The sequence below is a fragment of the Setaria viridis genome, chromosome 7, assembly GCF_005286985.2.
Source record: "Setaria viridis chromosome 7, Setaria_viridis_v4.0, whole genome shotgun sequence".
In the NCBI taxonomy this organism is placed as follows: Eukaryota; Viridiplantae; Streptophyta; class Magnoliopsida; order Poales; family Poaceae; genus Setaria; species Setaria viridis.
Window position 1 is genome coordinate 23,635,523 of NC_048269.2, and position 19,908 is coordinate 23,655,430.

Below are 19,908 nucleotides of genomic sequence, written 5' to 3' on the forward strand. Positions count from 1 at the left end.
ATCTTCTCCTCTCCCATATGCACCTATTTTACATAGAGAAGAGACTCTTTAAACAAGATAACCACTTCTTGGGACGATCAGCTAGCGCCCCACTGATCGTAACCGACGACGACTTGGCACGCGTACGTGTACGCCGTCTTCTCATCCCACTTCTCCCGTTGCCGGTACGCACGCAGGCAAGGCATCTTCGGTTAGCACATCATCCAAATCCTTTGCTGAAAGCTTACGACGATTCGAAGGAAGCCCCGCTAGCCCAGGCGGCCAGTGTACAGGCTGGCGCGCGAGCGATGGAAACGCTTTCCTTCCGTCGCTTAGGTAGGTGCCTGGCCTTGTCCAGCAGGAACAATGATAACAATCTTTTGGAGCCTGACGGAAAAGAGGATTGGGCTGGCCATCACCTGATACCTCCTCTCATCACCTCCATCGCCTTTTCGCTAATAGTGGGGCACTCGTGCTGCCGCACGCCACCCATTCCATCGGGAGCCCGTCTCCTTTTCGCTTTCGCCCCCCGAGAGCAGAGCACGAGGTCGCGGTCAGGACTCCGGACTCCGCATCCGCAGGAGCCGCCGCAACGCGTGCGCGGCGGCAGCATGTGACGGCTTTGGTTTGCTTGCTCCCGGTCCCGGTCCCGGCGTTGCTCCGCTGGCCATCGGCGGCCGCTGGATTGGGCTGGACCTCGGGTCGGCACTTCGGCAGGCATTCGATGGGGTAGCAGGCATGGTTGTGGAGACCAGCGGCAGCCGGATCAGCGGTCTGGCGACAAAGTGGATCGTGGAAAGATGGAGTAGTTGCAGAATGCGGAGCTTGGTACTACGTATCGTAGAAGCGGCAATAGACAGCACTGTAGCCTCCTAATTGAGTGATTCCTTTCGTGTGTTCTTTTGGCGGTGCCATGGGCCAAAGCAAGTGCTTAAAATGACTCTGCAGCCTGCACGAATAGCGAATCTGGCTGGAAGCCTGGAAGCGTTCCCACCTGATTTTCAGTTACTAAAAAAAATCAAGAACTTTGCATATCAAAAAAGGAAAACAAAACCCACGACTCCGACCCCGGCCCATTACAATTAGCGTGAGTGTAGACAGGCCCAAGGCATCCTTCAAAAAAGAAAGGCCCAAGGCCGTAGCCCAGAGTCCGCACAGCCCAACAAGACGGGAAGACAGATCAAAATATACGTGTCACGTTAATAAAAAAAATCACTTCTTCAATGATCTATATTAACACGAAATAAACTTAAAGTGGATCCCAAAACAATGAAATGAAATGTTTAGAGTTGTAAGTCCTGGCTCACCATATATCAAAAGATGCGTTTGAGATAATATCTTACTTAATGGCTAACACTTCTCTCTCTCATCTCCCTCTCTCCTTCACGTAAACAAAAATGAGGTGCATCCTAAGAGGTAGCACACATACATTGGTGGAGGAAACTTAAGAGCGGAGGACAACGAGAAGTGTGGAAGCAGTTAAAGTCTCACTAACGTACATTCATGCAAAAAAAATAATAAAACTCAAATAACTAAACTTAAAAGCTGAGCATTCAAATTAAATTATGATTGCTTCATCATGTCTTCCAATAAATTTTCAAAATAAGATAATACTTTAATATGTTTAGATGATATTTTTAAAAACATTTTTCTAGCAAGCTAACATTGTTTATAAAGTCAGAAAAAAATGTTCTACCTTCACAAAATAAAATAGATGTTGCACAAAAATATAAAATATACCGTAAAACAATGAATGATACAAAATATAAGATGTAACAATGAATTTCAAGTGCTGGAACAATCCAATATATACCATGGAACAATTTCAAATATAAGAACGGAACAATAAGTTTCACTGCTCAAGCGATACTAAATATACCCAAAAAACAAACTTTTAGTACTGGAAGCACAAAAAAATAAACTTTTACTGAGTGTTACGTTTACGATTCTCCAAGAGAAGCAGTTTGAACAATTCAGTGTGTTTGTTTTCTACACCACACAATGCACCATTATTTTAGCTAACTGTACTAGTTCTGTAGTTCATGATCTACTTCATTGCACGCATTCTAACATTGCTAACCTCGCAAGTATACTTATCAAAAAAATAAACTCACAAGTCAGGATCAGTTGCATGGTGGCCTTCGTCTCCTTAACAATATATCAAGATCGTAGGGCGGCGTCGCGGCGATGACAATAAAAGTGCCTGACGAAACAACTGCTGGTACTTTTAGATTGTTCGAGAAGCCGCAGGCCGGCCTGCTGCACGTTGCTCATCGGGCGCGAAAGAATGAGGTGTGCGTGTGCAGAAAATGGCTGCCACGTTCAGTCGTCCAAGCTCTGGCCACTGGCCTTCCGGCGGCCTTTGGGTCAGGTCTCAGTTCCATGACATCAGGATGCATGTAGCCATGTAGGCACTGCTAGCTTAACTCTCATCTCGATCTAAGGACACTCCGAAGAAATCACGAAGCTACAGTGCCACCGGTACATGCTGTTTCCCTGCACCGTTCGAGACCGATCCGGCGAGGGACCCAGCTGAGACGCGGTGTGTCTGTGTAGCAGTAACCGGTGGAGCTGTCCTGAAACCTGCAAGAGAGCTTCCAGTAGCTTTGTGGTAACTGTAAAAGTCTGCATTAACTCTGTAAGGCATGTACGATGCGCAGAGGATAAGCCCGTAGAGCGTACACGGCGACCGGATCGGCGGATCGGATCTCGTAACATGAGATCTCACCGTGGCCGATGGCCGGCGTCTTCAAGATTTACCCCAGGGTCATGTTCAAAAAGATTTACCCCAGGGCGCGTCGCGCGTGCATGCCCTGTTGCCGCGGTAGCTGGTTGGATCGGAGGCCGGGTGGAGGAGCTCATTGATGAAAGTTTTTTTCTTTTTGTAACCCCACTGGCTTTTATGGGTTTCACATGCGCTGCTGCTTTGGCGTCGGACCCTGCTTCGCCGCAACGCCACCACTGTAGGATCGGTAGCCCAGCAGTGAATGATTACTGCGAGTTGGTTGCCGACTCGACCGGCCGGCGGTAGAATTGGTGGCTTTGCCTCGTGCATTTTCCTGGCTGGAACACGTACCCCTTTTTTCCGGTGCCGCGGATACAGTCATTCAGTACTGGATACACCGGCACACATGGGGATCCAGGTCACCGGTACCAGCACGGCTGACGCGTAGGAGCTTTGGAGCTTTTCTGATGGGGGGTACTGTTGCAAGGCCTCTTTTTACCTGCCAGCCTCTCGGGATTAAGCCGGGGGGGGGGGGGGGGGGGGGGGGGGGGGGGCGGGCGACGTCGAGTATAGGTAGGAGTAGGGGGACTGTTCGCCTAGTAGAGCTTCGCACAGTGAGTGGAAATGTGGAATCCAGTGATTCGGCCTGCGAGGGTTCATTTTGATTGAACGCGCTGAACAATGGAGAAGCAAGCACAGCAATGTAGGAGTAGGGACATCAATGGAGTCGATCCTCACCGCGCGGTTCAAAATCCGGTACCTTACCCTTGCTCAGCTCGAGGTTAAATGGCCATTAACTCCGGTGTTAATCACGGCTTTGCATCGTGCTACTACTCGTCGTCCTCTCATCGGAATCACGTACCGAGCTGCCCATGCCCTCGTGCTTCCTACACTGCCCGGCTTTCTGTAACGCAATTACGCCATGCTTACGGGCGTCCTCCCTGCACTGGAGCACCGATTTCCTCACACGAACGTCTATCCATGGCACAAATCCTCCAAGACCACAAGTCCATAAACTCACCGTTTCCTCCACGGACCGAGGTCTTGGCGCCATCAGACTCCGACGTTGACACTTGACACCCCGGGACCCTGCGTCCGAATTCAGAAACCCCTGCAAAGCCCACCCGCATCCGGAAATGGGGGGTTCCCATTCCTGGCGCCGGCTTTGATGCCTCAGCGACCCTCCTCTGCCGCCGCCAGCGCGCCTTCCATCATCTCCTGCAGTCTGCAGACCAGCGCTGCTGCGCGGCCGCACATGATCCGAGGCAGCCCAATCAGCCATATCACGGGCACGGCCGCCACCGCGCGCGCCTCCAAAGCGTAGCGCCGGCGCCGCATTTAGCTGCCAACCACCGCGCACCTGCGAGCGAGACAGCGAGAGACTGCGACGCTAGCTAGCTGCTAACCCAACTGGCAACTGGCCCCCGTCTTTAACTCGGCAGCGCGCCATTGAGGTGCCCTGCGGCCGCGGCCGGCTGGCCTCTCTCCCCGTCTATAAGAGGGACACCGCCACGCCACCTTTCCGTCCCCGTGCGCCACGCCCCCCCGCCACTTGGCCTCTCTCCTCCATCAATTCGATCCCACCCTCCGTCACACTCACTCCCCCGCGTCTCTCTCACTCTCAGTGCGAGTGAAGTGAGTTCCCGAGCACGCGATGGACGCTCTGCCCGTGACCTTCCTCCTCGCCGCCGTGGCGGCGGCGCTCCTCGGGACCGCGTCTGCGGCGCCGCGGGCCTTCTTCGTGTTCGGGGACTCCCTCGTCGACAATGGCAACAACAACTATCTCATGACGACGGCGCGCGCCGACGCGCCGCCCTACGGGATCGACTTCCCGACGCACATGCCCACGGGGAGGTTCTCCAACGGGCTCAACATCCCGGACATCATCAGCGAGCACCTCGGCTCCGAGCCCGCGCTGCCGTACCTCAGCCCGGACCTCCGCGGCGACAGGCTGCTCGTCGGCGCCAACTTCGCCTCCGCCGGCGTCGGCATCCTCAACGACACCGGCATACAATTCGTAAGAAACATCAATTCTCTCTTCTCGAGCTCTACTACTGCAAGTTCTTGGATCTCACTTCACTCTTCGCACTTACCCACATTATGCCTATGCATCGCCTGCTGCAGGTGAACATCATCAGGATCGGGCAGCAGCTGGAGAACTTCCAGGAGTACCAGCAGAAGCTGGCCGCGTTCGTCGGCGTGGACGCGGCGGCGCAGGTCGTGAACAACGCGCTCGTGCTCATCACGCTCGGCGGCAACGACTTCGTCAACAACTACTACCTGGTGCCCTTCTCCGTCCGCTCTCGCCAGTTCGCCATCCAGGACTACGTCCCCTACCTCATCTCCGAGTACAGGAAAATCCTCGTGGTCAGTTCCTTCAAAACCTTCTTCAAATTTTCAATAATTACTCTTCCAACGAACAAAAAATAGACTCAAAATTACACTACTCGAAGATAATCTGCTAGGAGCAAAATCAAACAATTAAACACGCTAGCTAAAGGTTTCCAGTAGAAAAAAAAATAGTCGAAGCAGATTATTATGCCTCTGTTGCCAACAAAAAAAATGAAAGTAGGAAATGCTGCAAACTGGCTTAAACTAACGGAAGTATGGGGTCGGTACCCAGCTGACTGTTGGCGTTGGATTCCGGGAAGGGGACACCAACAGTAGCAGGTGATCACTTCTCGGCGGAGTGTAATTTTGGGCAGTATGTTCTGCGTGCTACGAGTAACTGACTGACATGGCCTGTAGTTGCTCCATGCCGAAGTACTGCTAGACAGTTTGGGTGGCAGTCTGATATGTTCCCTAGGAAGCAAGTTCCAAACCTTGCAATCCAACTCGCATTTGCAGCCACCATTGTCGGTAAGGTACTCATCCGAAATGTTGTTCACCAGAACAAACAACTACTGTGTTCTTATGAAGCTTTTCATACAGAGTAGTAGTACTGCAGAAATAGGAAGAACGTACAGGCTAGGAGTTAATGGAGGATTAACAGTTGGGCACAATGGGATAAATCAGTTCTCCCCTTACGCCTAGATTACAAGCCAATCTTCTGTAGGATGTCGTAGTGTAGAGGTCCAAAGTCCAAACCCATTCTGCTGGCGGTGTATCTGCATGTAATGGTCTTGTACTCTGGTTGTACAAGCTTAAGTCTTTCTTCTCTTCTTAACCGGCAACACGAAACGCCCCACAGGCCGGCCACAAATAGCACCCCAAAAAGGGTACAGGGTCCTTCAAATTTCAGCCCACACGCATCGCATTGAAATGGCCCAAAGGAGCCCACACACCGCAGATCTATCATTCCGTCACATTTATGGTGACTCATCCAATGACAGATTGACAATACGCCTTGAAGTTGAACGACGGCGATTTTACTACCGGCCTACTCGTAGCTCGCTGTACAAAAAGAATCGATCCCTCCCCGGCCGGCCAGAGCTTCCAAGGGACCGGAGCAGCGAAGTTTTTACGGTGTGATGTGTCGGCGGCCCTCACAAGTCACAAGTCACACCCACCTACCACCACATGTCCACACGCTGCCGCAGGCTGCACACTGGCGGTCGGAGTAGTAGCCACGCCACGTACCGAGCTCGCATTGAAGCACAACACTGGCCTGATCCCCGCTGTAAAATCGGACGGTGTAGGCTGTCATTAACGTGAAACACTCAGTCATGCATCAAAGCATCACATTTACTGGTGTACCCGGCCCGGCTGGTGGTTGGGCAATAGTTACTCCCGCCACATGCATCGACAGTCGTCGCGGGGCTCGTGGCTAGCACGAGTGGTCGTATACACCACTACTCGGCTGGAGCAGTAGAACCTGTTCCACTCAAGCCGAGGGACCAACTCGCCTGTAGTACGTAGTAGGCAACTGTGCCACTGCAAGATGTGGTGTGCTGACAAGGCGGCCGGGACCGTGCGTTCCCTCTGTGTGCTGTGTGCAGCGGCTGTACGAGCTCGGGGCCCGGCGCGTGGTGGTGACGGGCACGGGGATGATCGGGTGCGTGCCGGCGGAGCTGGCCATGCACAGCATCGACGGCGAGTGCGCGCGGGAACTCACGGAGGCGGCCGACCTCTTCAACCCGCAGCTGGCGCAGATGCTGGGCGAGCTCAACGCCGAGATCGGCCGCGACGTCTTCATCTCCGCCAACACCAACCGGGTCAGCTTCGACTTCATGTTCAACCCCCAGGACTACGGTAAGTAGCAGTAGCGTTCAGAGAATGGGCGTGAATTCTGAATTGAGGTGTGATCGGCATGTAAGAGTGAGCTGTGACCTTGCATCGTCGTGCCTGCAGGGTTCGTGACGTCCAAGGTGGCGTGCTGCGGGCAGGGCCCGTACAACGGGATCGGGCTGTGCACGCCGGCGTCCAACGTGTGCCCCAACCGGGACGTGTACGCCTACTGGGACGCGTTCCACCCCACGGAGCGCGCCAACCGGATCATCGTCGGCCAGTTCATGCACGGCTCCACCGACCACATCAGCCCCATGAACATCAGCACCATCCTCGCCATGGACAACAGGGACTAGGCCAAGCCGCCTGGCGTCGACGACCGATGCCCCCCTGCACCAGCAGCTGCTACGACACACGAATAGCCACTACTACGTTTAGCGATACTAGTATATGCTCGTTATTGATTTGCACGAAGAGATTTGCTTGCTGTATGTTCATGAAGCTGGTGGATAGCTAGAGGTTTTGGTGTTCGTTCGTTCTTTTTTTGGGTGTGGTTATTAAGGTGAAGTGAAATCAATGGTGAAAGTTGAGCCTAGAATGGATTTTAATTTTTACCTATGTTGTTCCAGATTATGTTTGGCAGGCAGGGGTAGCTAGAAAAACTTCGTCAATTACGAGATTAAGTTGTCACTAGCCCCATCGATTAATTCAAGAATTTGTTGCACACTAGTGGAACTGAGAATTCATTGCGATTGTATATTTGGGTGGTTCGTTCGTTCGGCACAATTACACATTTGTACCATGGCAGCGAAGTAGGTAGGAGCTATGAAGAGACGACCACGGCTGGAAATCCACCAGTACAGATCTCATCCGTCGTAAACCGTAATGGGCACCGAGTGCATGCAGAGAGCAGCATCCCATCTCTTCAAGGCAAAGTGGGATGCAATCGTGAGGACCAGAAATTCTCACATGCTCTCATACAGAACAATGCGTCCTGAGACTTGAATTCCAGTAAGATCGCTCCCACGCTGCAGAACAGAACAGCATGCCAGCAATGCTCAGTGCCCGCACGCGTCTCATCCATCTGATTGTGGTCAAACCGTTGCTGCACTACAGAGGTGCGGGTTCAAACAGCAGACAATGATATTCAGCCATTCAGGTCCCTCTGGAATCAATGTTTGTCCACGACTTCATTTGAGATAGGCAAAAAATGATATCTGGATAGATATAGGTACCACTGCACCAGCTAAGATAATGCAGATGACTCGTGCAAATCGAGTTTCCTTGCTATATTGTACTCATCGAGTGGCCACTAGGTTCCCCATGAGCCCTCCACCAAGCTCATAGTGCTTGGCTACAGAGAATCCGGCTTCTTTGGCTAATTTCTCCAACTCTTCTCCTACAAAGAAGAGCAAACACAAGCTAGATGTAATTTCGTAGTGAGTATAGGGTCACTGACAAAATGGTACCAACCACTTCCATTGTTCCGGACAGAAAATGCAACCTTTTGTGAAAAATAAGTGCTGTGGTCCAGTGTGAAAAGGGGAGAAAGATGGTGCTATGTTGTATTCGTACGCCATCAGTCCAAGTGTGAGAATAGTGAGATATCTCTCAGGGCGTGTTTGGTGGCCAGCCACAGCTGGCCACGCCACGCACGCCCTCGCCACAGCCTGTGGCGGGCTTTCGAGGCGCCACAGCCTGCAGTAGCAAATGCTGTTGATTGTAGCGAGGCGTAGTGTACTGTGGCATGGGTACTATAGTTGTGGCGTGCTGTGGCTGGCAACCAAACAGCCCCTCAGTGTCTACCATCAGAATGACAATCATGCTCTTTCATGGATGTGTTCTCAGAGAAGGAAATAAAAACACAAACCTGTCAGATACTGTGATATGGAGCTTTTCAAGTACTTGTATTCTTCAGTGAGTCCATAGCCACTAGCTAAAGGAACCACAACGTTGTCAATCGCCCAACTCTGTCCAAGAGAAAACGAAAACACCAATTTCAGTAGCCATATGGTCTCAATTTAGCCAGTAGATATATGTTCTGATTTTGCTACAATGTCATTTAATGATCATGATCTGATCTTTGCCGGTGCCAGGGAAATTGAACAGGCCACATTCATCAGTACACCATATTTAAGGCAGTGCCACTTCAATTAAAGTACACAAGACGTGCTGACATTTTACCTGTAATGATGCCGTGAAAAGTGATGAGCTCTTGTTAAAATCAAGAATAGACGCTCTTGATCCTGTGGCCCAGTAAAAAAACAAGCTGTCAAAATTCATCTGGATTGCTAAATGCTAACACATGAGAAGTGGAACAAAATTGGAACCTGTATCGAACCTAGTTTCAGGACCCTAAATATTTCTTGCATTGCTCTGGATTTGTCAACCACATTGCGCAATCCATAGCCAATCGTGACAGCATCAAAGTAGCAGTCTGTGAACGGCAAATCAAGTGCATCGCCCTCTATCCATCTGCAAGTGCCAAAGTCAGATGCAGGCATGTGTATATCGCCATAGCACATATGTTAGCCAAGCACAAAGAACATTCAACTGGAACATGTTTTTCAATCTGCAAACCCTCACATTGAGGATGCTTACTTGATATTCTTGTAGCACAGTTTCCAGCGTTGCTCCTGACGGTCAGCAGCAGTTTGCAGTTGCTGCCTCGAGAAATCGACAGCCATCACCTGTGTCAGTTCGGTGCAAATGAGCCTTTCAGCGGGGAAAAGAAAAGGGTTGGCCAATCTGAACTTCTGAAGTACGAACGCTAACAGTGAATCCAACACCAACCTCTCCATCTAAGCCGACCTTCTGAGACAGCAGGAACGCCAAATCCCCGCTCCCGCAGCAGAGATCAAGAACCCGATCCCCCATCTTCGCCCTAACCCCAGAAGAGCAAACTTTTGCATCAACCAATGGTATAGCAGGGTCACTTTGATTCACATTGCTTATCCACTGCAACTACCACTAGCGCTGTACCTCGACCAAGATACGCAGATGCGCTTCCACGTCCGGTGCTGCCCCAGGCTGAGCACGTCGTTCAGCTACAAGGAACAACGGAACGTGCCGTCGTCAGCAACTCAACCTGGCATTGCTATCTGCAGCACTAATTTCGTATAGGAGCAGCGAAGGGAGGGGATGGGGGGAGAGCGATAGGTACGGACGTGGTCGTAGACGGGGGCGATTCGGCTGAAGAGGGCTTGCCGCTCGCCGGCCGTAGAGGACGAGCAGCGAAAGACGGCGGGGCCGCGCCGTCGTCGGCGGCCGGCTGGGCGGGACATCACCGCCGCGGCGGCGGATATGGAAATCGACGCGGTCACGGTGCCCATCGTATCCGTTCGCTACTTCGCTCGCTCCCGAACCGTGATTAGGATATGGAAAAGGTTTGGACAAATTTGCCCCTGCCGCGGAAGTTGTGAAACGATTTCCGGCACTCTTTTTCTGCCGCCGCCGCCGCCCGCTGAAGACGACGACAGATTTGGGGATGGATTTGGGCTCGTGCTACCTCGGCGGGAACGCCGATGCGGTGGAGTTCTGCCCGCACCGCCCGTTCCGCCACGTGCTCGCCGCCGCCACCTACACGCTGCAGGAGCAGGAGCAGGACCGCGCAGGCACCATCTCCCTCTTCTCCGTCGACGCCGGCGCGGAGGACGAGTCCCAGCGGCTCCGGCTGCTGCATACTGTAGATACCGCCGGCGTGTTCGATATGAAGTGGAGCCCCGTGTCTCCGCTGCTCGCGCAGGCCGACGCCCACGGCCGCCTCGCGCTCCGGCGCCTGGAGCAGGAGGACGGCTCGGATACAGGTTACTACTGTTTATCCCTGCATTTATCTTTTTTACCATAGCACAAATGTTGTGCCGTCAAAGTTGGGTCATAAGCTATAACATTGACAGCTCAAAGCTAAAGGCAACCTGAACTGCTTAGGTTTCTCAGTATGTTCACTTGGTAGACGGATGATTGATGCTTGCAGCTTGCGGATGGTTGATGCATATGCAATGTTCATTTGAAGATAACTCTTGGATTATAGTTTGGCTTGAAAGCAGTACCAAAGATTTATCTAGATGCAGAACAAGTTGTTTTACCTCTATGCTGTTGTAGGTTGTTTTTCATTGCTTCATACTTCCTCTGTTCCAAATTATTAATCACTTTAGTTTTGTCAGAAGTCAAACCTCTCTAACTTTAACCAAGTTTATAGAAAAATATGTTAATTTCTTCGATATGAAGCAAATACACTATCAATATTCGTGGGATTTAGATGAAACTAATTCGGAGTTATATAGATGTTAGTACTTTTTTCTATAAACTTGGTCAAAGTTAGACAAGTTTGACTTAGGACAAAGCTAAAGAAACTAATAATTTGGAACCGAGGGAGTAAAAAAAAAGGGTAACTTCTAGATGATCAATGATAAAAGCAAATATCGGGCTCTTGCACAGCTTAGCACCTAAAATAATTTCTTGCTGGATCAGACCTTGTCTTTATGTGTACTTGAAAACAGAATTGGTCTTTATATTGGTCATTGACAAGATGTGGGCTCGGGATAATTCATGCATACCAAGAGTTTAAACACTTAACATTTGTCATATACTCATATCTGCAGTCCAACGTGAAAGGCTTTGATGTTGTTGCTGTAGTCCAACATGATTATTGCACATCTTCAGGGCTAACTCAAGTGCTTTCTGTAACCAAAATACACAGGCATTGCCTTCACGGATGTGTGTGCTGAAGATATTTCTTCTTCAATGTGCTTATATGTGGACTGGAACCAAACTGCTGAGTCTCTGTCTGTTGGATTATCAGATGGCTCACTGTCTGTGGTGTCTGTGAGAGAGGACCGATTAGAGATATCAGAACAGTGGGCGGCACATCAATTCGAAGTCTGGACATGTTATTTTGATCGTACAAGGCCACATTTACTGTACAGTGGATCGGACGACTGCTGTTTCAGTTGCTGGGACTTGAGAGAAAGCCCATCGAACATTGTTTTTCAAAATAAAAAGTCTCATAATATGGGTGTCTGTTGTTTTGCTCAGAATCCATTTGACGGGAACATGCTACTTACTGGAAGTTATGATGAATTTCTCAGAGTTTGGGACATGAGATTGATGGCAAAACCTGTTAACGAGAAATCGATAAATCTAGGAGGTGGTGTCTGGAGGATGAAGTATCATCCTAGTATTGCAGATGTTGTATTGGCTGCATGCATGCACAATGGGTTTGCCATTGTTAAAGTAGGTTCTGGAGATGCTACGGTAATGGAAACATATTGCAAGCATGAGTCCTTAGCATACGGTGCGGATTGGCAGAAAAGTGAAGAAGCAGAGCAGAATGGAAATTCTTCAGTTGTTGCTACTTGTTCATTTTATGACCGCCTTCTCCGTGTGTGGCAACCAGAGAACCTATCTGAGCTTTAAGTAAAAGCTTCATTGTGCTCAATTCAACTACACCATGAAGCTATTTCCTGAATGAACCAATATAATTTCATTCAGGTAGCTCTTTGAACTTATGCTTGCTTATTGTAGTCATGAGCTTACATTATGTGTTTTTTCAACTAGGCTCATTGATATTAGCATCGATTGCCAGCTTCCTCACTGCAAAACCTTGAAGTCTTGATGCTAATCGATGGTAAACTATCTTCAATTTTGGTTTGTGTTGGTCTAGATATCGGAGAAAGGTACTTGACTGGACTCTGGTCCAACGGGCTCAGTTACATCTGTGTTTTTTATCCTGCTTACGACTAAGAAGTGAAATGCTCATTGCATTACAACAAGTGTATTCATGCTCAAGAGAACAGAAATGGCAGTCTCTAAATGCTTGTCAGTAAAACAGACACAGTTTTTATGGTTGGCAACCAATGTAACATCATGAATGCTCTCTCTGTATGGTACAAGTTTTTCAAACTTGTGATGTGGATCACCTTAGTAGCTTAGTTTTTTCTTTTCTTGTTATCTGTAGACACGGCCATTCCTTGCAGCTCTGAATCTACTTATCATTTCCGAAAATAGTATTTGAAATGAAAGAAAATTAGCAACAGCTGTGGTTTGAAAAAAAATGAATTATCTTGAACATTCTGTACCAGCAAAAACGAACCAGTTTACCAGTTTTTGCACAAACATGAAACATCACCTACAAAATAGGAGATTGCACCACATCAGATGTAGATTTCTAATATTACAAATTTAGAACTAAATTTAAGCTATGAATCTATTCACTTCTGTCATTCAGTGTATTGAATAGATAGCAAGCCTAAAAAAAACTTGCACTAGCTGCATAAGTTTTGCTGGTATGATTAGCTCTCTTAGCTGGAAGTGCAGTGGATATGTTTAACTGACCTTCAGTCAAGCTTTATAATGTTTTCCTTGATTTTTCAACTTTCTTTTTTCTTCAACTGCATTTGACTGAGACTGGCAACTTGAGTTAAATATGGACTTTGGTGTCTCGTGCCTACATTGGATGGTTTTGAAATCAACAATGTTCATATTCAGTTACTAGTGGTAAGGTAACCAGTCGCTAGTGGCAGGGACTTGGAACGTTGGTCCTTTTCACTCATTGAGTGCATTTCTGAGAGGTTACTCACTATCTTCAAACCTCAGCCATCTACTAAAAGGAGCCATAGTTCAGAAATCCTGTTAGTGGTCCACTTGTGCTCAGCAATTAAATTCCACTTTGGTGGCACGCCACAATAGGTGGTAGTGATTTCCTCTCAGTCCTAGTGGAAACAGTCATCCACTAACTACATGTAGACGGTCTTTTGAATTTATTTCTGTATATTTAAGGATGTTTAGTTGAGACTCAAGAGTGTTACTTACATGAAACCGAGATGTTGTCAACTTTAATAGCTTCGTATCAGGAGCTGATTTAAGTAGATGGAGGGCCATTCTACTTTACACTTCAAAATTAGGAAGTGCAATGCTTTGGATAAGCATGAGCTAGTGGCTGACCAGGAAGGCCACATTGCTCTAGCTCTACGTTGTTAAAAGTAGTAGCTCTAAAGGCGGAAAGTGCTCTTTTAACTTTTGTAAAGGCAACATTTCCCCCCTATTGTTTGTCAGTAGATTTAGTTCTATATCACTTGTTGAATATCATTTGTTGATAAGTTTTTACTTAATGACACTTAAGTACCAGGTTAGTGAGGGACTTACATGTACATAACTGAAAACTTGTTACTACCTGCTATTTGGGAAAACTGAAAGTACAAAAACCAATGAAACAATGAATAAAAATCAAATGGCAGAGATGATAAGGTACATTTTATACGTTGTAAAAGAGGTATTCAATAGTTGTACTAATATGCCCTCAGAACTGGAGGTGGATTGCACTACATCGTTATTGTTTGCAGACGTCCAGCTTATTATATGTTAGGTTATGCATTGTTCTCTTGAGTAAAATACTTCTGGATAACATTAGGTTTGCAAGTGGAATGGGAATTTATCTGGAGAAGGAATGTAGTTAGAATTGACATGTGCTGAGGCAAGAACAGCACTGGTGTGAGTTCCAGCAAACGAGCACTCAAAACAGTGAACTTTGGTTTAACTTTTATTGTCCTTTCTCCACTAAAACATGCTGCGCTGGCCAATATAAAATGTCACCATGCAGATTCTCAGTTCTTGCAATATATTTAGCTGGACAATCACCTGCAGACATCATCAACCTCACCAGGGTATATAAAGTAGCCCTCTCCCCTTCCCCTTGTTCACATCCCCCATAGACCATGGATGATGCATGGCTTGAGCATCTACATGGTTCTTGAGAGTAAAGCAGAATGAGGATGGAGGGTGAAAGTTGAGCTCCTCCTCAAGATGCATTCAGTTTTGTGGTGCCTTTCCTGATCTCCCTGGTGGTCAGCTAAGGTACGCATAAACCGGCAAGTCACAAGACGGCAATGGCGAACTCCATCTGGATTATGGAGTCCTCCTGTTTTTCTTTTATTATCTCTAATTGTGTCCGGCGGAAGCCAAATAATCTTAAGTATTCGTGTATGTGATGGATCCGTATATACATTACGGAGCCAATGTTTGTCTCATGTGTACTCCAGAAACATGTTACTATGAATGAATGATATGGCAATACTTTGTTGCTCATAGTTATCTTTGCATGTCTTTGAATCCCCTCACTGCTGGCTGCCTACAGCTTATTTTTCTCTTGTTTTCCAACATATTTGTTTATGCTGGGAGTGGAAAATGAGCATGTTTTGTTTTGATTCTTCTTGTTCAGATATGTTGATGGTATATCGGTCTGTGCTGCAACTAGACATTCCTACTTTTTATTTGTATTTTGTTATTATGTTGTTTCAAATTATTTTAGCACATGTTGTTATTGCTTTTGCTTGTAAATTGTAAAGTTATACATACATTACTACCAAGGGAGAATATCTTCTGGTTGATATAAAGAAACTATTATCTGAAATATGATGGCAAGAAGATTATAAGCAAGCAAGGTTGAGAAGTACTTTCCCCTTTGGCCTGTCTGAGACTGAGAGAGATGACCTATCATACCTGTGTTTTACTTCCTTCTAAAAGTAGGAGCCTTAGCCCTTTGTTCTAGTGCTCTTGAAACCAGCTGCTCTAGTCAAATAGCTGGAAAACTTGCCAAAAAGAAAGCTGGAATACCTTATCTGCTGCTAGTCAAATTCATGCAAAGAAGCTAATGTGAAGATAATCCTGCGGTACGATACCCAACTTCCATTATCTATTTGACATGTTACATCAGTTATTGAGGTCTCGTGTACATCAGTACACGAACTACTGAAAAAATTCTTAAAAAAAATCCCACTTCTGATGATTATTTTGTCCTAGTAATGGGTCTACCGCAAACGCAAGATTTGCAATTCTATCCAATTATAACTACAGATCCGGAGCCTCATGAATCATCTGTAATTGTTTTCTCTGCATTTGCATGTAAAGAGATGAAGTCTAATGTTTGTAATCATCATCTCACAACTTCTGCATTTGCATGTAAAGAGATGAAGCCTAATGTTTGTAATCATCATCTCACAACTTCCATGAACCTTTGCCTGCCTGGAGCAGCGAAGCATACAGTAGTTCGTTCCACGTATCTGGCACGCCAGGCAAGCACCAGTGGCTGCAGTCCTGCTTTTTCACCGCTGCCATCCGTTCCTCCTCCGTTTCATACCATGTTCGGTACACTGATGGATGGCCATCTTTTCGGTAATCAGTGAGTGTGCTGATGTTGAGGTATATCACGGGAGTTTTCATCTGCCTCAGGACCTGCTCTACGATTACCATCTTCTCAGGGTACTCAGTAAGGTATGTCTGATTGAAGATTGGCTCTGTCTCCCTATGGCATCTCCCTCCTGAATTCCACTGCCCTCCCCTGTGGCAAAAATTTATCATTGTCAGACGAGAAGAAGATACGGTACCAACAATCTGCCAGTGTAATGGCTATTTCTTACCTGAAATGTGATAGTGAATATCCTCTGAATACAACCTGAGTTCTTCTCGAATCAATGTTCTTGTCGACCCATCTAGCCCAGGTGGTCAGAGCTCTCTTGTATGCATCCAAAACCTCAAGGCTGCGATACACATGGTTGCCCTCTTGGTAATAGTTCAACCTGTGGACAGGCAAGTACTTCATCAATGGTTGAATGATGGAAACCAATTGATGGTGTTCAGTTCAGAAAGTAGTGTGATGTACCCTCTTGATGTTTTGTAGTGAGTCCACCAGTGACCGGTGTTGAAGACGACGATGTCCGCAGTCTGGTACGCCGGAGTCGTCGCATCTAGCTCGTCCAGTTTCAGCTTCGCGTCTTCAGTACCATTGATACCCTCACGGATCATCTCCTTGACGAGGAATATTGATCTTATGAAATCAACCGAGCAATTGTACTCCTGCAATGAAGTAACATTGAGTCAAACAACTGACGAGATTCACAGTTCTCATGTAGTGAGCAAAACTCTTTACCGTGAATCTGAAGGAGTAGTATCCTCTGGTCTTGAACTGGTTCTTCCCTGATGCCTCGTACACGTTTCTCTTGTCCCTGACGCCATGGCGAAGGATGCAGACCAGTGACTCCCACATGTTCCGGTTCAGCGAGTCGCCGACGAATATGATCCTCTGCCCCCTCAGCCTCTCCAGGAATCCAGTCGCGTTCAGCCTGGAGCAAGAAGGCGACGAGAAATCTCTTAAGATTGTAGAAAGAACACAATCTCCTCTAGATATCACATAAACCTCTGTTAAGAACCTCAGTTTAGAAATGTCACGTACCTGGGAATGTCGCAGCCCTGCGGCTGCCACCGCCACTTGAGGTAGTCGCTGTCCGGCCGGCCGTTCTTGTGGCAGTTGAAGTCGTCGTCGATGAGCGCGCACGACTTGGGCGGGTAGAACCCGTAGCTCTCGTCCCTCACCCACCTCCCGTTGAACACGTCGCACCTGGCGAAGGAAACCAGGTCCTGCACGCCCGACGTCCACACGATCCGGGTGTTGCCGGCGCCGGCGACGCCCATGCTGGCGTTCGCGCCCGCGACCACGCCGCCGTTCCCTGGCCCGACGACCATGCTGGTGTTCACGCCGGCCATGTCGTTGCCTGGCCCGACGGCCATGTTTGCTTTGGCGCCAGCCGTCTCGCCGTCGCTCTGCTCGGCAACGAGATCTTGCGCCGGGAGGACGACCTCCTTCCGTCGCCTCGGGTGCCTGCGCCGCACGGCTCTCCTGTGCCTATGCCTGTCCACCTTCCACTCCGGCCATGATGGCAGAGCCCCTTGGCGTGCCGAGCTTTGCACGTTGTCGACGGCGGCGTTCTCGGTTACCTCTTCTCGGCTCGAAGTCCCGGCGTCAATTGAGTTGCCGGTGGTGACGTCAGTGTTCCTCGCTATCTGACCGGGAGCACCGACGACGGAGTTGTTGGAAGAACTGGCTCCGTCTGTCTCTGTCCTTCGCCATCGCAGCATCGCCGTTGCGGTTTCGACTTGGGGCTCTTCTTCTCTGGTGCCGTTACCGGCGGGTTCGGTATCGGAACCGACGGTGGCGTTCCCGGCGCCCTGCAGGGGAGGACCCTGCGCGTTGGCCGTCTGCCCGGATACCGATGTCGCTTGCCCCGAGCCGACTTCCGACGCCGACGCCGACGAGTGCCCCACTGCGCTGCTCTGCACGCGACGCGACGCCGCCGTTGCGTTGCGCGCGTCGCTCTGGTCATCGTCAGCAGCGCCGCCCGCAGTCACTGCAGGAGGAATAATGGGAGGGTGGGGAAGAAGCGATTTCCTCGGCGACGTCGTGGACGTGTTCGACGACAGCCACGACAGGAGGATCCCGGACGACGACGAGGACGACGAGGAGGCGGCGGCCGGGGAGGGGAAGGAGTCGCCAGCGGCCGGCCCGCTGGTGACGGAGACGTAGAAGAAGGCGAGCGCGAGCGCGAGCACGGCGGAGAAGCAGCCCACCACCACCGCCTTGCTACTCACGTGGCCGACGCCGTACTTGCCGCCCCGCTTGTAGCTGGCGAGGGAAGACGAGGAGGAGGACGGGGAGTGGAGGCCCTGCACGTGCACCTGCAGGGACCCGCTGCTGCCACTGCCGCCGCCGCCTGCTCGGTCCAGCATCGACAGCCACGCCTTCTTCCACCCTGGCATTGCTTGGTACGCGGCGATCGGCGCGACTGACCGTTCTCGGCGAAGGAGAGATTGGCGAGGCCGGAACGAAGGAGACGAGCAGTTTGTCCAAGCAACCGCATGTAACTAACAGTCAACAGAAGTGAAAGGGATCAACTGAACCCAGCCGGATGGATCGGATCTCGACTCCTCCTCAGAGCATGGCGGCGTCCAGGTGGCGAGAAGGACTAGGACGCCGGCGGGAGTAGGCAGGGAGGTGCAGTTGCAGTCAAAGGACGCGTGGATCCGGATCGAGGCCCGTTCGGGCATGCAGTTTTGAAGTTGAAGTTGGGAACATGCATACTGAAGAGATCGAGAGATGGAGAGACGAGAGCGCCTTACTGAATTTTGTGGCCTAAATATGCCAAATTTGCGTTTAAAATGCGTTGTTTGATTTTGTGACCTGGCCAACTTTTTGTGCAATTTAGTGAAACAAAGTGTTTGGATCACAACCAGACCAAGTTATTGCCAAAAAATAGGGAAAAGCTAACCAACACTCGAGCGTTTCAGCTACGTCCAGCACCCGATTTTTACTCCATGCTCATGCTCAGGCAGCAGTAGCAAGGAGCTTCTTCTTCCCCAATTCCGGCGACAACTCCGGCGAGTCTAGGGTTAGGGGTTCGGGTTTTCGGGGCTGGGGGTTCCTTGCCGGTGAGTGGTGGCGGCCCTAGAGGAAAAGCCGCCGGCGGTAGGCCGGACCGGCGGAGGTGGCGGGCGCGGGGGCGGCGAGGCACGGCGGCGGTGGCGCCGCCGGACGGGCGGTGGAGGACATCCGGTAGGTGGGGCAAGGGCGGGGGCGATGGCTGCGACGATGGCGGCGGCGGGAGGCGGCAGCGGGGCGGGCAGGGAGGCGGCTGCCGCGGGCGCGGTAGGGTGTCGCCGGAGCTCCGTGCCGCCGCCGGCACGGAGCTAGGCGGTGGCACGCGGAGGCGGCGGTGGAGGCAAGGGAGCTCGGAGGAGAAAGAGGTGCGGTCTCTTCTTGCTGCTGCTGGAGCAAGGAGGACCGGCTGGTCCTTGCTGGAGGAGGAAGATGAAGAAAAGCCGTTGGATGTGCATCTAACGGCTAAAAAAAATCGTGTGTTGCTCATAGAACACCAGAGTGCACTATAAACAAGCCCAAAAAATAGGAGTAAGAATTATGAAACGTGGAACCTGCATATCATTAATTTTTTAGAACTGAAATGTGGCAAACATGGATCGCCAATTTGTAAATTTGATCTGGCATGTTGGTAGAAAGAACCAAACACGAGCATAATACCTGATTTTGAATTGAGCGAAGAAGAACAAGTATTAGGCACGAATATAAGACCTTGAGGACTCACCTCTTCCCTTAACATGGCCGTAATGTTTGGAGAGCCTTTTTCACATCTATTTGGCACTTTCAACTCAGATTTGACAATTTGGACTACTAGTTGTCGAAACTTCCGTGTCAA

At 49.6% G+C, this 19,908-nt stretch overlaps 5 protein-coding genes across 8 annotated transcripts; 2 read left to right on the plus strand and 3 right to left on the minus strand.

Moving 5' to 3' along the window:
• The first annotated feature begins 4,081 nt into the window (after nucleotides 1–4,081).
• Nucleotides 4,082–7,410, plus strand: LOC117863498 (GDSL esterase/lipase LTL1). The gene is made up of 4 exons (XM_034747224.2): nucleotides 4,082–4,721; nucleotides 4,829–5,071; nucleotides 6,643–6,895; nucleotides 6,995–7,410. Exons 1-4 carry the CDS (start codon nucleotides 4,359–4,361, stop codon nucleotides 7,225–7,227), a joined length of 1,092 nt encoding a protein of 363 aa, XP_034603115.1. The 5' UTR covers nucleotides 4,082–4,358; the 3' UTR covers nucleotides 7,228–7,410.
• Nucleotides 7,411–7,990: 580 nt separating this feature from the next.
• Nucleotides 7,991–10,203, minus strand: LOC117863501 (2-phytyl-1,4-beta-naphthoquinone methyltransferase, chloroplastic). Of its 3 annotated transcripts, none has more exons than XR_004642241.2 (8): nucleotides 10,039–10,203; nucleotides 9,854–9,918; nucleotides 9,665–9,755; nucleotides 9,473–9,561; nucleotides 9,202–9,346; nucleotides 9,056–9,117; nucleotides 8,742–8,841; nucleotides 7,991–8,270 (listed from the first exon to the last, which is right to left on the minus strand). XR_004642241.2 is itself a non-coding variant. In XM_034747226.2 (8 exons), exons 1-8 carry the CDS (start codon nucleotides 10,201–10,203, stop codon nucleotides 8,170–8,172), a joined length of 807 nt encoding a protein of 268 aa, XP_034603117.1. In that variant the 3' UTR covers nucleotides 7,991–8,169. The 3 variants fall into 3 exon arrangements, 2 of the variants coding, with proteins under 2 accessions (XP_034603117.1, XP_034603118.1); XM_034747226.2 differs by having other exon boundaries at nucleotides 9,213–9,346; XM_034747227.2 differs by lacking the exon at nucleotides 7,991–8,270 and having other exon boundaries at nucleotides 8,741–8,841.
• An 11-nt stretch (nucleotides 10,204–10,214) lies between these two features.
• Nucleotides 10,215–14,959, plus strand: LOC117863499 (uncharacterized). 2 transcript variants are annotated; one of them, XR_004642240.2, is made up of 3 exons: nucleotides 10,215–10,677; nucleotides 11,571–12,361; nucleotides 12,428–14,959. XR_004642240.2 is itself a non-coding variant. In XM_034747225.2 (2 exons), the coding sequence occupies exons 1-2, from the start codon at nucleotides 10,359–10,361 to the stop codon at nucleotides 12,284–12,286; spliced, it is 1,035 nt and encodes a 344-aa protein (XP_034603116.1). In that variant the 5' UTR covers nucleotides 10,215–10,358; the 3' UTR covers nucleotides 12,287–14,959. The 2 variants fall into 2 exon arrangements, 1 of the variants encoding a protein (XP_034603116.1); XM_034747225.2 differs by having other exon boundaries at nucleotides 11,571–14,959.
• A 562-nt stretch (nucleotides 14,960–15,521) lies between these two features.
• LOC117863497 (protein trichome birefringence-like 2) lies at nucleotides 15,522–17,894 on the minus strand. The gene is made up of 5 exons (XM_034747223.2): nucleotides 17,097–17,894; nucleotides 16,794–16,986; nucleotides 16,527–16,720; nucleotides 16,285–16,443; nucleotides 15,522–16,205 (listed from the first exon to the last, which is right to left on the minus strand). Exons 1-5 carry the CDS (start codon nucleotides 17,777–17,779, stop codon nucleotides 15,863–15,865), a joined length of 1,572 nt encoding a protein of 523 aa, XP_034603114.2. The 5' UTR covers nucleotides 17,780–17,894; the 3' UTR covers nucleotides 15,522–15,862.
• Nucleotides 17,823–19,058, minus strand: LOC140223482 (uncharacterized). The gene is made up of 2 exons (XM_072295322.1): nucleotides 17,932–19,058; nucleotides 17,823–17,884 (listed from the first exon to the last, which is right to left on the minus strand). Exons 1-2 carry the CDS (start codon nucleotides 18,455–18,457, stop codon nucleotides 17,823–17,825), a joined length of 588 nt encoding a protein of 195 aa, XP_072151423.1. The 5' UTR covers nucleotides 18,458–19,058.
• Nucleotides 19,059–19,908: the final 850 nt, after the last annotated feature.

Excerpts from the sequence above, each read along its gene's own strand:
- LOC117863498 (XM_034747224.2), top strand. The coding sequence starts at position 4,359 with ATGGACGCTCTGCCCGTGACCTTCCTCCTCGCCGCCGTGGCGGCGGCG. Across the intron at positions 4,722-4,828 it reads ACGACACCGGCATACAATTC|GTGAACATCATCAGGATCGG; the intron begins GTAAGAAACATC and ends CGCCTGCTGCAG. Across the intron at positions 6,896-6,994 it reads GTTCAACCCCCAGGACTACG|GGTTCGTGACGTCCAAGGTG; the intron begins GTAAGTAGCAGT and ends TCGTGCCTGCAG.
- LOC117863501 (XM_034747226.2), bottom strand. The coding sequence starts at position 10,203 with ATGGGCACCGTGACCGCGTCGATTTCCATATCCGCCGCCGCGGCGGTG. Across the intron at positions 9,118-9,212 it reads ATTTAGGGTCCTGAAACTAG|GATCAAGAGCGTCTATTCTT; the intron begins GTTCGATACAGG and ends ACTGGGCCACAG. Across the intron at positions 8,271-8,741 it reads CATATCACAGTATCTGACAG|GAGAAGAGTTGGAGAAATTA; the intron begins GTTTGTGTTTTT and ends TCTTCTTTGTAG.
- LOC117863499 (XM_034747225.2), top strand. The coding sequence starts at position 10,359 with ATGGATTTGGGCTCGTGCTACCTCGGCGGGAACGCCGATGCGGTGGAG. Across the intron at positions 10,678-11,570 it reads GGAGGACGGCTCGGATACAG|GCATTGCCTTCACGGATGTG; the intron begins GTTACTACTGTT and ends CAAAATACACAG.
- LOC140223482 (XM_072295322.1), bottom strand. The coding sequence starts at position 18,457 with ATGCCAGGGTGGAAGAAGGCGTGGCTGTCGATGCTGGACCGAGCAGGC. Across the intron at positions 17,885-17,931 it reads GGCGTCGGCGTCGGAAGTCG|GGTCCTCCCCTGCAGGGCGC; the intron begins GCTCGGGGCAAG and ends GCCAACGCGCAG.
- LOC117863497 (XM_034747223.2), bottom strand. The coding sequence starts at position 17,779 with ATGCTGCGATGGCGAAGGACAGAGACAGACGGAGCCAGTTCTTCCAAC. Across the intron at positions 16,987-17,096 it reads CAGGGCTGCGACATTCCCAG|GCTGAACGCGACTGGATTCC; the intron begins GTACGTGACATT and ends TTCTTGCTCCAG. Across the intron at positions 16,444-16,526 it reads CACTACAAAACATCAAGAGG|GTTGAACTATTACCAAGAGG; the intron begins GTACATCACACT and ends GCCTGTCCACAG.